The sequence below is a fragment of the Notothenia rossii genome (assembly GCF_949606895.1).
Source record: "Notothenia rossii genome assembly, chromosome: 8".
In the NCBI taxonomy this organism is placed as follows: Eukaryota; Metazoa; Chordata; class Actinopteri; order Perciformes; family Nototheniidae; genus Notothenia; species Notothenia rossii.
Genome location: NC_136906.1, coordinates 4,496,566 through 4,512,974, shown reverse-complemented (window position 1 = coordinate 4,512,974; position 16,409 = coordinate 4,496,566). Strand labels below are relative to the sequence as shown.

At 41.5% G+C, this 16,409-nt stretch overlaps 1 protein-coding gene across 1 annotated transcript in view; it reads left to right on the top strand.

The window, feature by feature from the left end:
- Positions 1–16,409, top strand: part of LOC307014996 (microtubule-associated serine/threonine-protein kinase 1-like) — a gene marked incomplete at its 5' end in the record, with an annotated part of 50,644 nt that overhangs the window by 31,708 nt on the left and 2,527 nt on the right. Inside the window, 14 exons of the mRNA XM_079643307.1 lie at positions 640–848; positions 2,433–2,571; positions 2,651–2,783; positions 3,482–3,647; positions 5,052–5,153; positions 6,720–6,842; positions 6,926–7,035; positions 8,625–8,785; positions 9,641–9,873; positions 10,326–10,550; positions 11,350–11,579; positions 12,810–12,932; positions 15,175–15,308; positions 15,542–15,732. Coding sequence (XP_079499433.1) covers positions 640–848; positions 2,433–2,571; positions 2,651–2,783; positions 3,482–3,647; positions 5,052–5,153; positions 6,720–6,842; positions 6,926–7,035; positions 8,625–8,785; positions 9,641–9,873; positions 10,326–10,550; positions 11,350–11,579; positions 12,810–12,932; positions 15,175–15,308; positions 15,542–15,732 — 2,279 coding nt within the window. The remainder of the gene's footprint in view (positions 1–639; positions 849–2,432; positions 2,572–2,650; positions 2,784–3,481; positions 3,648–5,051; positions 5,154–6,719; positions 6,843–6,925; positions 7,036–8,624; positions 8,786–9,640; positions 9,874–10,325; positions 10,551–11,349; positions 11,580–12,809; positions 12,933–15,174; positions 15,309–15,541; positions 15,733–16,409) is intronic.

The window sequence follows — 16,409 nt, the reverse complement described above, 5'->3', positions numbered from 1 at the left end:
TAAGAAGTAGAAAGTACAGGTATTTGTGTTCAACATGTAAGAAGTAGAAAGTACAGGTATTTGAGTTCAACATGTAAGAAGTAGAAAGTACAGGTATTTGAGTTCAACATGTAAGAAGTAGAAAGTACAGGTATTTGTGTTCAACATGTAAGAAGTAGAAAGTACAGGTATTTGGGTTCAACATGTAAGAAGTAGAAAGTACAGGTATTTGAGTTCAACATGTAAGAAGTAGAAAGTACAGGTATTTGAGTTCAACATGTAAGAAGTAGAAAGTACAGGTATTTGTGTTCAACATGTAAGAAGTAGAAAGTACAGGTATTTGAGTTCAACATGTAAGAAGTAGAAAGTACAGGTATTTGAGTTCAACATGTGAGAAGTAGAAAGTACAGGTATTTGTGTTCAACATGTAAGAAGTAGAAAGTACAGGTATTTGGGTTCAACATGTAATAAGTCAAAGTAAAATAAAAAAAATAAGTAGTGGAGTAAAGTACTGATACCAGAACAATCTACTCAAGTACATTAAGGAAGTATTTGTACTCCACTACTTCCCACCTCTGGCTTTAAGACATACTGACACTACATCTGTAAGTCAGGCATGGAGGAAAATCGTTTTTTCATCTAGGCCTCTGTGTGTTTCAGCGCTGTGTACCTGGTGCGTCACCTGGACACCCGGCAGCGCTTTGCCATGAAGAAGATCAACAAGCAGAACCTGATCCTGAGGAACCAGATCCAGCAGGCCTTCGTGGAGCGAGACATCCTCACCTTCGCAGAAAACCCCTTCGTGGTGTCCATGTTCTGCTCCTTCGAGACCAGAAGGCACCTCTGCATGGTCATGGAGTACGTGGAAGGTGAGGAAACTGTGTGTGTGCCGACCATACACTGTTTAAACATCATGTTATTAGCATTTACACTTTACTCAAAGATATTGAAGTGACTGTTATTTTGTATATATTGATTGTTGTGCTTTTATTTAGGTCTTAATGTGTGCATATGTATAAATGTGTCTGTTGATGCTGTATATATAGGATATACATATTTTTATATATTTGTATTTTTGTATTCAGGATTGTGGGAAACAGTATTTCGATCTCTCTGTCTGTACACAAACTGAAAGATTGACAATAAAGTTGCCTTTGACTTTAAACCTTTGTGAATATAGCTATAGTGACCGAAATCGACCAAACAAACAAATTCTTCATGCAAATTACCGTAATTTTCGGACTATAAGGCGCACCTGAATATAAGCCGCAGCAGCTAAATTGAATGATGTGTACATATAGAAGCCGCACTGGACTATAAGCCGCAGGTGTTTTAATGTTTCATTACCATATGTAAGGGTTCGTGCACAGAGGGGATCGTCGGGAAAGAGATGGCTGTTTGAGGAAGCTCCCATTTATTAACATTTCAACAAACAAGTTGCATATTTGCATAACGTATTCAAGTGTTAGCATTTAGTGCAATAGTAGCTACAGAACATGTGCTGTGTAAACTGTACTGTATCACATAGCGTTTCAGACACACACACTTTTCAACTTTCAAACTTAAACGGTGCGCTCCCAGCGCACGTACCGGCAGTGATCTACAGCAGCGGTTTTCAACCAGTGGTACGGGGACAAACTGTCTCGCTCTCGTAATGTCTGTCTGTCTTGCTCTCGTTCTGTCTCTCGTACCACTCTCGGTTCCACTTTTACTTTTGCGCGCTACCTGTCTCACTCTTTTCCGGCCTCCAGCTTTTCCTGCTGGAGCCCGCCGCTTAAAGATGGGGGGCGCGGACCGGCCATAGAGCCCATAGAGTTAAAGGTGGTGGACTGTAACCTGTAAAACCCATAGATTTAGGAGGTCCCCTAGTGGCCGTTAGCTGTACAAATCCATAGATTAGCCGCACCGTTATATAAGCCGCAGCGTCGAAAAATTGGGAAAAAGGCGCGGCTTATAGTCCGACAATTGCAAAAAGATACAAACAGACTCACAACGACTACGAAAAAGACAGAACGACCACAAAGACATGCAAATGTGAAATATAACACAAAAGAATCATCTGACAAAGAGGGACATACAGACAGAGGCAGAATAACACAAGATAAACATTTACAATATCCCTCACAATGTACAGGGGACGCATAGCAGTCAGCTCAAAGAGAGATACAACAACAAAGCCTATTGATCGGGAATAATTTGCTTAGTTCTTCAGAATTGATTGTGGCATCTCAACCGTGTGGCCAACTCGTGACCCGTGACATGTCGTGTGAATTCTCCGGCCGAAGCTCCAAATAAACCGTCAGTGTTTTCCATCAGAGCTCCAGCTCTCCTCGTGTCTCTCTGAGTCCTGACTCCAATTGCTTCAGAAGTTTCCCCCACACATACGACATTAAAGCCTTCAAATCTTGAAGCATGATTTCTAATTTCGTGAATGATTGATTGTGTGTCTGCAGGTGGAGACTGTGCGACTCTGCTGAAGAACATCGGAGCGCTTCCTGTAGAAATGGCTCGCATGTACTTTGCAGAAACTGTCCTCGCTCTGGAGTATTTACACAACTACGGGATCGTCCACCGGGACCTCAAGCCTGACAAGTGAGACAGCTAATCCATCTGCTGCTGATACCTGATGTACACACAGGAGTTCTTTATAACTTGTGTGTTTCTGCTCCAGCCTCCTGATCACCTCCATGGGTCACATCAAGCTCACAGACTTCGGCCTCTCTAAGATGGGTCTGATGAGTCTGACCACCAACCTGTACGAAGGACACATCGAGAAGGACACTCGGGAGTTCCTGGATAAACAGGTACAACAAAAACAACAAAATGATATGAGCAGAGGTGAAGTAGAAGTCTGTTAAACAATCTGAAATCAAGACAGTTATTTTATGCATGCATTTCTATAAAGCATAGTGTAACCAAACATTATTTTATTTTTTTACTTTTTTATTATTATTAGTATTATTTTTATTATTTATTTATTTTTATTATATTTAGTATTATAATTATATTATTATTATTATTTTTTTATTATTTATTGTATTTGTATTAGTTTCAGTTTTATTAATTTTATTAGTTGTAATTTTATTATTTGTATTTTTGTTTTTTATTCATAATTTAAAAAATAATAATAAAAATAAAAATAATAATCTAATTATAACACTAAAATAATACATATGTATTATTTTAGTGTTATAATGAAATTATTATTTTTATTTTTATTATTATTTGTATTTTTTAATTTTTTATTATTATTTCTATTAGTTGTCATTTTATTATTATTATTTTTATAATTTTAGTATTATAATTAGATTATTATTTTTATTATTATTTTTATTATTTCTATTTCTGTTAGTTTTTTTTTATTCTTTTCTTTTCTTTTTTGTATTATTTTTATTTTTATTCTTTTCTTTTTTAAATGTGCATGATGCACATAATTCACAGGAGGTAAAGTGGTACATGAATGAAACGACTGATAGCATAAAGAGTGTTTCCTGTGCTCCAGGTGTGTGGCACCCCGGAGTACATCGCCCCCGAGGTGATCCTGCGGCAGGGCTACGGGAAGCCGGTGGACTGGTGGGCGATGGGCATCATCCTGTACGAGTTCCTGGTGGGCTGCGTGCCTTTCTTTGGAGACACTCCGGAGGAACTGTTCGGACAGGTCATCACAGGTGAGGGACTCAAGTTAGAGAGAGTTGGAGCCATTAACAGCCACTTTAAAGAGTCTTATTGCGGCTGTAGTAATCCAAACAAAGCGCCGTGACTAAACAAGAGGAAAACATTGTCTGACGCGCAAGAAAACAGTCTTTCCACTGGTATGCGTTTGACCTTGTATTTGCAAACGAAACAAGCAAACATACAATTGTTTCCAGTCCAGTATATTATTCCGTATGCGGTCAACAAAAAGTGTCCTTCCCCAGCTCACTCCCAATCCGTGTATCTACCGTCCAATTGTTTTTCTTTATTAAACACGTAAACGGAAGAGCGTTCGAGAGGCCTTTTTGCTTTTCACCTTACTAAATGGTCTAATGGTCATTGGAGCGAGGGGCGGGGCCAAACTCACGGAAGTGATTTCAAAACAAAAGCACTCGTTTGCTAAAATCACATTTTGAATCACTACAGTATCCTGCTGAAGGAACGGTGATTATTATAAACAAGGGGAATTTAGCGATCACAGCGAAAACGGCCAAAACACATATCGAGCCCAGAGAATGGATGTTACTAAGGGCTGTAAATATAATAAACCTCTGTCTAAAATGGACATCATTGTTAGGAGATTTAAACTATACAGCGATTCTGCACTGCGGTCACTCAGCCGCCTCTCGAGTTTGTTTTTTGAAATCAGCTGCTCTTCATTATTCCTGCTATATTTGACGAGTGAAACAAATATTTGTTACCACAAGTTCTTAAGGAAACTGACTCTGTTGGACTCGGTTCTAGTTTGACTTCTACCAGAAATAAAATGAAGTACTTTTACTGTGTGTGAGTAATCCGCTGTCAGAGTCCCCTGGTTACATAATGCATGTTTTTCTGCTATCTTTGATGAATGATACAAATATAATGTTACCATTAGTTCTTAATGAAGTTGATACAGTTTGAATTTGTATTAGTTAGCCTACAACTAACAATACATTGAAATACTTTTACTGTGTATTCTTTTAGAAATCCTCTGTCAAAGTCCCCAGCTGAGAACAAAATCAAGCCACTTCTGCTAAGTTTGATGAGGGAATTCTTTTTTGTTGCCATTAGTTCTTCGTGAGATTGATCCTGTTGGACTCAGTACTACTGAAACTACCCCCACAAGTACTATGAAGTAAAATACTTTACTCCTACAAGTATTATTGAACACACTTTTCTCCCCTTTTGAATAATAATCAATTTTATTTATAAGCGCACTTTTTATTTGAGTAAACAAAACTCAAAGTGCTCCAGAGTCAAATGGTTGAACCAAAACAACCAAATAAAAGCGGCGATGTTTACGCTGGCAAGGCAACGAGTGTTTTTTTTTTTTTTTAAATCTAGGGAAAGGCTATTCTAAAAAGATCAATTTTTCCCAATGTTCCCGTCTCCTGCAGATGACATCGTGTGGCCTGAAGGAGACGAGTCCCTCCCGTTTGACGCTCAGCACCTGATCTCCTCCCTGCTGCAGACCAACCCTCTGGGCCGGCTGGGAACAGGTCAGATGCTTTTATGTTGCTACCCCTTGGACAAGAACAAGCTGGTAGTTGGTGCATACCTCTCCCCCTGTTCCAGAGTCACTGACCTTAAACACTAACTCTCTTCCTGCCTGTATGCTCACAGACGTGAATAAGTCGACTTCCATCTTGGTTCACCTTCCAGAGTCCCTTTTCATTTGTATCCCCGGTTTGTTTTGGCTTAGATCAGTGGTTTCTGAAATGCAATGTTGTGCTTTTAATTTAACTATTTAAAAAAATGTTATTTCTAGCCGTTATTTTTAGTTAACTATTCCAACAATTTTTTTGTTTTTTTAGTAAACAAGTTCAACCATATAGCTGAATGTTTAGCGCTCTCTGCTCGTCTGCTAACCGGTTTTCTTTGGCTCTCTACTTAATGCATTTTTTGACGTTTCTTTCAAATTATATTTTTAACTACCTGAGCTTCTTTACAATGTTATGACCAGTGTTGGGCAAGTTACTTTTAAAAAGTAATAGTTATAGTTACTGCTCTCAAAAAGTAACTAGTTACTGTATTAGTTACTAAACTATAAAAGTAACTAGTAACAAGTTACTTTACTTTAAAAATAATAACAATAAAAATACAAGTGTTTTCGTTGTTCTGTGGCACAGTGAGACAATGCTTTCTGTCCGGCACACAGTTTACATTTGACCGTAATATTTGTTGCATCCTTTATCTCCACAAATTGAAAATAGTGGTTATTTGTAAATGCGCTGCTGTTCTCGCTGATACGTGTGTGTGTGTGTGTGTGTGTGTGTGTGTGTGTGTGTGTGTGTGTGTGTGTGTGTGTGTGTGTGTGTGTGTGTGTGTGTGTGTGTGTGTGTGTGTGTGTGTGTGTGTGTGTGTGTGTGTGTGTGTGTGTGTGTGTGTGTGTGTGTGTGTGTGTGTGTGTGTGTGTGTGCTGGTGGTGAGCGTTGCCGTGTGTGTGTTAGCATTAGCAAGTGTTCGTGTCTGTGTATTTTCCCCATAAGGCAAGACCCGCCCAACTCTGTCTCTGATTGGCTTACCCTGAAATGTTACCCCGCGTTAACCAATCATCACTCCTCTCTGGTCACTCTCACTTTTCCATGGTGCTGTGAGAGGACATCGCTGTGTTCGCCTGTAAGTTACATCGGCAGGGAGATTCGGTTCAGTTCCATCACATCATGTAACGCCGTAACGCACCCATTTAAATCACAGTAACTATAACGGCGTTACTGAATGGGAATAGGTAACTAGTAACGCTATTAGTTACCACACAAAGTAGTTGCGTTACAGTAACGCGTTACTTTGTTACCTATTCCCATTCAGTTACTTTGTAACGCGTTAGTCCCAACACTGGTTATGACTAATCCCTGGCATCTGCAAAAGTACCCACTGGAAAACGTGTTTGTGTTTCACTGACCTTGAATATCTGCCTGTAGGCTCACAGATTCAGCTTCACCTAAAGAAGTCGACTTCTGTCCCACTCAAAATGCCTCTGTCTGTCTTCCTCTGCTCCTCCTCTGCTCCTCCTCTCCTCTTCCCCTCCTCTTCCTCTCCTCTTCCTCTCCTCTTCCTCTCTCTAGGAGGAGCGTTTGAAGTGAGGCAGCACTCGTTCTTCACCGAGGTGAACTGGAACAGCCTGCTGAGACAGAAAGCAGAGTTCATCCCTCACCTGGAGTCAGAGGAGGACACCAGCTACTTCGACAGTGAGAATGCAGCACATAGAGAAAGATAACGTATTCATTTCTAAATACGTTCCCATGGTAACGCTGCGATGTTTCGTCCCCAGCCCGATCTGAGCGCTACCACCACGTTCAGTCGTACGATGAGGACGACACCAACGACGACGAGCCGGTGGAGATCCATCGCTTCTCCTCCTGCTCGCCTCGCTTCAGCAAGGTCAGACCAGACATTCATGTTAAAACTTCTCTTTGTATCTTCTGTGATGGAAATTGTGGTCATAAAGGTGTTTCATTAAAGAATCTTGAAGTATTGTAAGATGTTTACGATTTACACTGCAAGATATGGGTCCGGTATTATGTCACCCTTTCGTGTCTCAAATCGAGTACTTCTTAACTTACGTTTGCTATTTTGAAAGTATAAGTATGCTTAAATGCACTACTAGTACTTGGATGTGGTGGGAGGCGTGTGGTGCAGTGGGCTGTGTGTTGGTGTTGGGATCAGGGGGTCACAGCAGGTTCAAACCCCACTGCAGTCAGCATGTCGTTGTGTCCCTGAGACACTTCACCCCAAGTTGCTCCTGTGGGGATTGTCCACAGTATTGAGTATGCAAGATAGTTAACAGGGTTAGCTTTGAGACAACGCTACACAGTTCAAATTGCAAAACATGGCAGCATCCGAGTATATCTACATTAACTCGCACATTTATTGTTTATGCAAATGAGCTGTACTTATATGGCGCTTTATCCAGTCTTTAAGACCCCTCAAAGCTTTACATACTTGATGTCATTCACCCATTCATACGGAGCAGTGCACCTTGCTCTAGGACCTAACATTCACACCCCGTTGGCCATCGGGAGCAACTCAGGGTTAAGTATCTTGCCCAAGGACACATCGACATGTTGACTGCATGGGCTGGGATCGAACCCACAACCTTCTGGTTGAAAGACGACCGCACTCCCTCGCAGCCACAGTCGCCCAAGTACATTATGTCTTATGTATATTAGTATATGTTATATACTATTATAGATTCTCCAAAACTACCGCAGCTATGGTGGATTTGACAATAAAGACTTTGAATCTTTAATCTTGAGACACGTCATATCTCCTTGGTGTTTTATAGCGGGTACCTGGTCCAAGGGAGGTTTCTGTACTCGCGGTGCTCACTCACTGCCATTCCTTCGAGCATTAAAAGGATGAATTGATTTACTAAGATTGTGTTTCATGCATGTGCTGCCTCACTCCTCCCTCTATAGACAGGGACGATACGATAATACTTTAATGTTCAGATCAAGTCTGAAATGCTTCTTGCATCACAGCAGCTCCATGTGTAACATCAACAGACAGATATCAAGACTCAACACATGGAAAACAAACATTTAACATAACGGCACGATCAGTGAGAGCAAACCTGCTCAAAGAACCTTCAGCGTGCTTTGGGCTGCGAGGGAGTGGGTTCGATGCCCATGCAGTCAACATGTCGATGTGTCCTTGGGCGAGACACTTAACCCTGGGTTGCTCCCGATGGCCAACGGGGTGTGAATGTTAGGTCCTAGAGTAAGGTGCACTGCTCTGTGTGAATGGGTGAATGACATGTAGTATGTAAAGCTTTGAGGGGTCGTAAAGACTGGATGAAGCGCTCTATAGGTACAGTCCATCTACCTCTGTATTTACTGAGAGGATCGACTGGAGCACAAAGGATGCTTCAGTCTGACTTTATTGAATCGAGGGACCCTGATTAGAAATGTTGCCACGAGATAACAGAACGTTTTGAATAACCCCTCAGTGTGTTGTTGTGTGTGCTGCAGGTGTACAGCAGCATGGAGCACCTGTCTCAGCTGGAGCAGAAACACCCCGGGGTGACGCTCCGAGAACACAAAGTTCCCCGAGAGGACCGAGTGGCCAAGAGAGAGAGTCTGGGCAGCCTGACGCTGCGAGACAAGAGCTGGAGGACCGGCTCCCCGGAGATGTGAGTGCAGACACACGCTGTCACATGGAGAGGAAATGAGTCTGAGAAAGACTCCAGAAAAGACGTTTTTTGCTCTTCTCAAAAGAGTTGTTACGGCAGCCCTGAGATGTGAGAGTGTCTCAATTCCTCTGCTTTTTTATTACATTTGCTGTTTCAGTGCGTTCCAATGCAAAGTATTGCAAAATGCATTATGAGTATGCCGACGGTGGAGTCGTAACACTCTAACGGTACGTCCACACGGTTCCGTCGCGTTGAAGCTTGCCGGTGGGCGTGTCTGACCAACAACCAATCACATGAATCTCCCGCCCCGGACACAGAAGCACGCGGTTCGATTGGCTAAAGCTTGTACTGGCATATGATTTGATTGGCTGACGCTTCCGTCGACGCTTGAAAAGTTGAACTTTTCTCAACTTTCGAAGCGAGCAACGGAGGCAAAGCCACGGAACCACAATGCAGTTCGGTGAAGCGTGACGTCACCCCATTCAAAGGGAATGGGAAGCGTCTCCGTTGAAGCACGAGACGGAACCGTGTGGACGTACCGTAAAATAGTCAAAAACGACCGCCATCTTGGCTATGCTATAAATTGTGGGACCAGCCCAATACAAATATAATATATCGTTTTAATTGTTTCTATGTTAAATACACGTACCACTATACTCATGTCAAAGAGAAGCTACCATTTATTTATCGAGTTAATTGAGCAATTTCGGTCTATCCTGATAGATGTCTTTAATATCAAATACTTATACCTAAGTACGTCTGTTTTTCTCAGGAAGCATCTATCCTATCAAAGTATTTCTACGGTTTGGTATTAGTACTTTAATCCGAGTACTTTCTCCACCTTGCGTTCCCCAGGAAGCGCCTGTCCTGCTCCGAGTCGTCCTTCTATGAGAGCGACTCCAGCCCCCCCTCAGGGGCTCGGAGGCGTTTCTCCGCTCTGATGGATTCCCACCGCCTGGCCTCGCCTCTGGAGACGGACTCTGAGCTGCCGCCGCCCAGCAGACTCTCTCTGAAGAACAGAGGGGCCTCTCTGGAGGGAGACCTGAGATCAGCCCTTAAAGACAGCAACGGGCTCACAGCGGCAGTCGGTGGGTGGTGGAGATGTTTTTGTTTGTTTGTTTGAGTGGGCATGTAATATTATTTGATGACAACCATTTTTCATATAGGTTCATTCTTTTTGCATTTTTTGTTTTTTGGAGGATGGGAAATTCTGTCGTGTTGACATTTTGAATTGAGTGTATTCAAACATCTACATCTCAGTAAATGTAAAATCACACCCCTAATAAAATACTTAATGTCAGATCAAGATTGAAGTTTCAAACCTGTATTTGGGAGACCTGAGATCAGTTCTTAGGATGTGAAACGTTCATGTTAAAATTCTGAATGTAGAGTATTCAAACCCATACTAAATATCGAGAAAGGAGGAGGCTCCTGGTGTGATGCGATCATGTCAGATCAGGTTGGAAGTTTTAAATATTCGATCACATTTTATATCAAGAGTGATTCATCGTTGGGTTTTATTTCTCACTGTACCTCTCAGATAAGGTTCTGAGACCTGCTGATGCTCCGCTGCCTCTCCCAGGCAGTAATGCTCCTGCTCTGGGTCTCCCGGACCCTCAGGGGCCTCGAGGGGCCGCGACTGACCTGGTGCTGAGGAGGGTCCGACACCACCAGCTCTCTGAGGGAGAGAAAAACAGCTCACGACCGGGAGCTAAAGTCATCAAATCTGCTTCTGCTACGGCTCTGTCCGTCATCATTCCTGCAGGTTAGCAATACATATGACACGCTCTATTAAAATGACTCTTCGAATAACCCTGAACATTTTGCACATATTGTACAAACACTACCTCACTGCATTTACATTTTAAAATATTTTTTTACAAAACTGCAACTGCTTGGCACACTTTTATATTGTATTTTATTATAAATATATATTTGTAGTAGTAGATTGGTCTATTTTAGAGAATCCTAACTTATTCTGTCTATTTAACAATGTGTAGTCTTTAGATAGTCTATCTACTGTTGATATGTATATATGAACTGTTTATTTTTTATTAGATTTTCTTACTATTTGTATTAGATTTGTAGTTCATGTGCAATCCTTATAACATATACTGTGACAAAAAATGAAATAAATCTAATCTGATCTAAATCAGCCAAAACGTTGTTTGAAAGAAAATATTATTTGCGTTCAACTCTATCTCTATAGTTTTGTTCTCACAATATTAAGCCAATTATTTCACAAAGCATAATGACTGCTACCGAGCCTTGATAATAAGAAACATGCCATCAAAGTTTGCAGTCATAAAAAAAATGTATGTATTTTTTTCACAATGTATTCACTGTTGGAAAGCTTTGCAATTCTATTTGTATTGTGTTTGTTCTTTAAATATTAGGCAAGATATATCGCATAACATATGACTGCTACCGAGCCACAATTATGACAAAAAGGCCTTCACAGTCAATTTAGCCAAAGTTATTTAAGGAGGGGACAGAAAACCCCTTCCCTTTTTAGAAATAAATCCTGTGATCTAACCTGATCTCCCTCCTTTCTCTCTCCTCAGTGGAGCAACACGTCGCCTCCCCCTTAGCGAGCCCCATGTCTCCTCGCTCCCTCTCCTCAAACCCCTCCTCCCGAGACTCCTCCCCCAGCAGAGATTACTCCCCCATGGTGAACGTGCTGCACTCCCCCATCATCATCCACCGCGCGGGGAAGAAGTATGGCTTCACCCTGAGAGCCATCAGAGTTTACATGGGAGACAGCGACGTGTTCAGCGTGCATCACATGGTCTGGGTAAGAGAGGAGGAGGAGGAGCCATAATCAACTTTATTATATACAGCTAAATGTGTGAGGGAAGCAGGATGTGGGGAGGGCAGGCCGATGAAAAACAGGTTTATTAGAATGTAAAGTCACTTTTGGTAGGCTTTCAATTTGGAAAAAAGCAGGAGGAATGCTAGCTTGACTCAGAAAAATATTCAGATAGATGCAGAGTGGACTTTAAGATGCAGAGCTTTGAAACACAGTGTTGTAACTAGGGCTGTCAGTCGATTAAAATAGTTAATCGCGATCAATCTTAAATTAATCGCACATTTTTTATCTGTTCTAAATGTACCTTAGAGGGATATTTTTCAAGTTTTGAATACTCTTATCATCATATGAGTGGACAAATATGCTTTATGCAAATGTTTGTTTATTATCATTTGAACAACGACAAATATTCCCATGAATATTAAACACAACAACCTCTGAACATTAAAGTTTGCTGCTCGTAGACGTGTCCAGGCGTCTCCCCCGCACACTTTCAAGTATGGTCTGCCGCAAGTGGGCGGCAGGAGCGGGCTGTCGGCATCAGCAGTGTGCTTCGATTGTATAGATTATAGAGTATTTTAAAGTCGATGCGCTCTGAAACTACGGGGCGGACGAGGACAAAAAATGCACATGCATTAAAATAATTAGTGCCGTTAAAAATTGTTAACGCTAATTGTAGTATTAACGCGTTATTAACGCGTTAACTTGACAGCCCTAGTTGTAATATATGGCTAAGCAGAAGCCTGTATGATTTATAAAAAACTGAGCGGACCGAGTATAAAGCCCTGTGGAACACCATAGGTAATTGATTTCATCGTTTTTATTTAGTTATCAGCTAAATACTACGTTGGGCTGCATAATTTGGAAAAAATAACTGATTGTGATCGTATTAACTTATACTGCAATTACGATATTAAGGATTTTTTTATTTAGGTTGTAGAATACCAGGATTTCTCTGCAGCTCCACAGTACTTCATTCAAATATGTTCACATATTTTGCCTTGAATATGTGCATACTGCAATTTGCATAAAGGCACTAGTCCATATTGGGATTTTGATGAAATTCCAATTAATTAGTAGAATCAAATGCAGAGCTGAGATGTTTCTTCCAGAGTTAATATATGTTTTTCTTTGTCTCACCAGCCCCATTAGATAAAATGCATTTCTGGTAGTTGTGTAAATGTGTTTCATGAAGTCCTTTTGTTCTAACCACAGCATGTTGAAGACGGAGGTCCGGCTCAGGAAGCTGGACTCAGCGCCGGTGATCTGATCACTCATGTGAACGGAGAGTCAGTCCACGGCCTGGTCCACACGGAGGTGGTAGAGCTCATCCTGAAGGTGAGGAACACACATCTAATCCTTATCTACTTAAATCAGAGGTGGGAAGTAGTGGAGTACAAATACTTTGTTACTGTACTTAAGTACATGTTTCTAGTATCAGTACTTTACTCCACTACTTATTCTGACGACTTTTTACTTTGACTTCTTACATTTTGAACACAAATCCCTGTACTTTCTACTTCTTACATTTTCCAAACAGGCTGGTTACTTTAGTTTGAATGTGTGTTTTGTGGCGTGATCATTATTATTTAGAGCAGGGGGGTCAAACTTAAATACACAGTGGGCCAAAATAAAAAAATGGGTACTAGACGAGGGCCGGACTGATTCAATGTTTATTGCAGAACTTATTGAAATGAACTTATTGCACATATTAAACCTGGAACTAACAAAGCTTAAATGATTGCCTATAAAAACAACATTAAACATTAAATAATGAGTTGCATTCATTTCTTATGGCTCTATCTGCAGCTTTTCCAGAGTCATTTCTTATGATTACATTTTCCCACAGGCCAACAACAGCTTCAACAAAACTATTTCCCTCAAAGAGAAACCAAACATGCCCTGTTGTCGTGAGAGAGAAAGTGCAGAAGGAAACATCAAATCATCTTGGGTGCAAGTTCATCAATGTTTGGGCTCAGGCTCTGAGCTGAGGAGACCCTTAGGATGGAGTGAAGGTGTGCGTGCAATATACCGGCGGGCCAGATCTAATAGTAATTAGAAATTATCTTGCGGGCCGAAATTAAATTCACCAAGGGCCTAATTTGGCCCCCGGGCCTTGAGTTTGACACATGTGCTTTAGAGTCATTGCGTGCCTATCAGTGTTGTGCTAGTTACTGAAAACCAGTAACTAGTTACCATTACTAGTTACTTCATTTCAAAAGTAACTCAGTTACTTTACTGATTACTTACACCAAAAAGTAACATTAGTTACTTAACAAAAGGGCTCCCATTAATGCCCTTATAGCCTTCATTTCAGTACTGTTATTGCATTGGAGAATAATACAATCTGTTGATCAAGAAATAGAAATAGTAGAAATAGTAGAAATAGCCGGCATGTGTTCTACAACATAGCCGGCATGTGTTCTACAACATACCGTGCAACGGCTTTATCAACTTTTCCCTGGCTAGCAGTCCCTCGGTTCAAAAACAGCCGCTGTTGCTCAGGTGGAGGTGGAGTGGCGTCGGATGAGTCTGGGTCTGTGGTCTTAGCTACTAGCTTCGTCCCAGCATGTTGTTTCTGCAGATGTTTCAACAGATTTGAATTGCTGTTTGGGCAGTAGATAGGATCTTTGACCCACCAAGACACAACTTACATTTAACTAAAACGTTATTTTCTTTGTGCTCGACAAAAGTGAAATAGGGAGAATATCTCTGTTGTGTATATAAGACTATGGACTACGACATTTAGGTTGACCCTTTATCTAACACGTTGTTGCATACGCTCCCATGACAACACCACAACAACACAACTGTATCTGGTTCACACATCCCAAAACTAACACCTAATGTGACACATACATAACAATCTCCAGGCGGAGAAACTCGACTTGAGCTCCGCTGCCGCCATGATAGTCTTGTTAGTAAACACAAACACGCCCACAGCGCGTCTCCGCATGTGACACAGGAAGTATCTAAGTACATTTACTCAAGTACTTAAGTACAGTTCTCCTCTCTGTTCGCCTCGCTGTTGGCGCCGCTCACCAACGTCTGGGAGCCGAGACTATATACAAACAATAACTGAGTAACTCACCATGTAGTAACGGTAACTGAGTTACTGAATTTAAAAAATAACGCGTTAGAGTAAGCTACTAGTTACTGCCAAAAATAAAGGCGTTACAGTAGTAGTCCCAACACTGGTGCCTATTGATTTGAACACGATCTGTGTATCCATTATTTCCTGGTCTTCTCTAAAGAAGAGGGACCAATGGAAACGTTGTCATGTTGCCGTTGGTCACCATGGAAACATTCATTAGCTAACAATGACATTATTGTTCTATTAATATAAAGGGAGGTCAGGTACTCTTTAAAACAGATGCTAGTTATGGGTACTTTTTACTGAAGTACATTTCAAAGCCTCTTTACTTTGACTTGAGTAAAGAAGTTTAGTCAGTACTTCTACTTTCACCAGAGTACTTTAAACACGAGTATCTGTACTTCTACTTGAGTAAAGGATGTGTGTACAAGACGGCTGAAATGAACGGTACTGATAAAATGTGGTTCATTTGTATGTATTCTGCAGAGTGGAAGCAAAGTGACGGTGACAACGACTCCATTCGAGAACACCTCCATCAAAGTGGGTCCCGCTCGGAAGTCCAGCTATAAATCCAAGATGGCGCGGCGAAGCAAGAGGACGGGAGCCAAGGAGGGGCAAGAGTGCGTTACTGCAATGCTTTAAACTAGAATAAATAATTGTTTTATTTATTAGCTTATCTATTATTTTTATATATTTATTTTTATGTTTTTATTTTATTTGCCTATTTATTATTCTAATATTTTTTTTAATGTACTATTTTTTATCCTCTGACTTGATTTTAGTTATTTATTTTCAGTTTCATTATTTTAATACCTTCATTCCTCTCAACCAATCATATCTGTTCGTCTCTCAGGAAGAAGCGCAGCTCTCTGTTCAGGAAGATCACCAAACAGTCGAACCTGCTCCACACCAGCCGCAGCCTCTCCTCTCTGAACCGCTCTCTGTCCTCTGGAGACAGTCTGCCCGGCTCCCCGACCCACAGCCTCTCCGCCCGGTCCCCCACCCAGAGTTACCGCTCCAACCTCACCGAACCCCCCTACCTGGGTCAGTACTCAAAGTCAACTTTATTGTCAATCTTTCAGTTTGTGTGTACAGACAGAGAGATCGAAATACTGTTTCCCACAATCCTGAATAAAAGAATACAAATATATAAAAATATGTATATACCTATATATACAAGGGTGCACATAACTGGTACGCATGCGCGGCAAACATCTGAAATGCGTACCGTCTCTTGTCTCACTAAGCGCATTTGCGTACCGGCAGACTTGTGAAGCATTTCCACTGGACGACAGAGCCGGTCGCCGTGCGCACTGACGGGGCTGCTGGTAACGTCGGTGTGTACAACGGAATTGTGCCACAACTTCCAGCACGAGTTCCACGCCCATGCTCCACTAGCCCCCACCCCTCCCGTCGACGTTCAATACCACACCCCCACCAACACAGCCCGACCCCCCCCCCCCCTGTCGACGTTCGCGAAACAGAGGGGCTGAACACATAACCTTGCGTGGGCACTGCAGCCCTGAGTACCAAACATTGTCTCCTGGTACTCATTTGAGTTACTCACTAAGAAAGTTATGTGCGCCCCTGTACACAAGCAACAGACACATTTGTTGATTGTGTATATAGGTACATACTGTATGCACAAATTAAGACCTAAATAAAAGCACAACAATCAATATTTACAAAATAACAGTCACTTCAATATCTTTGAGAATGTA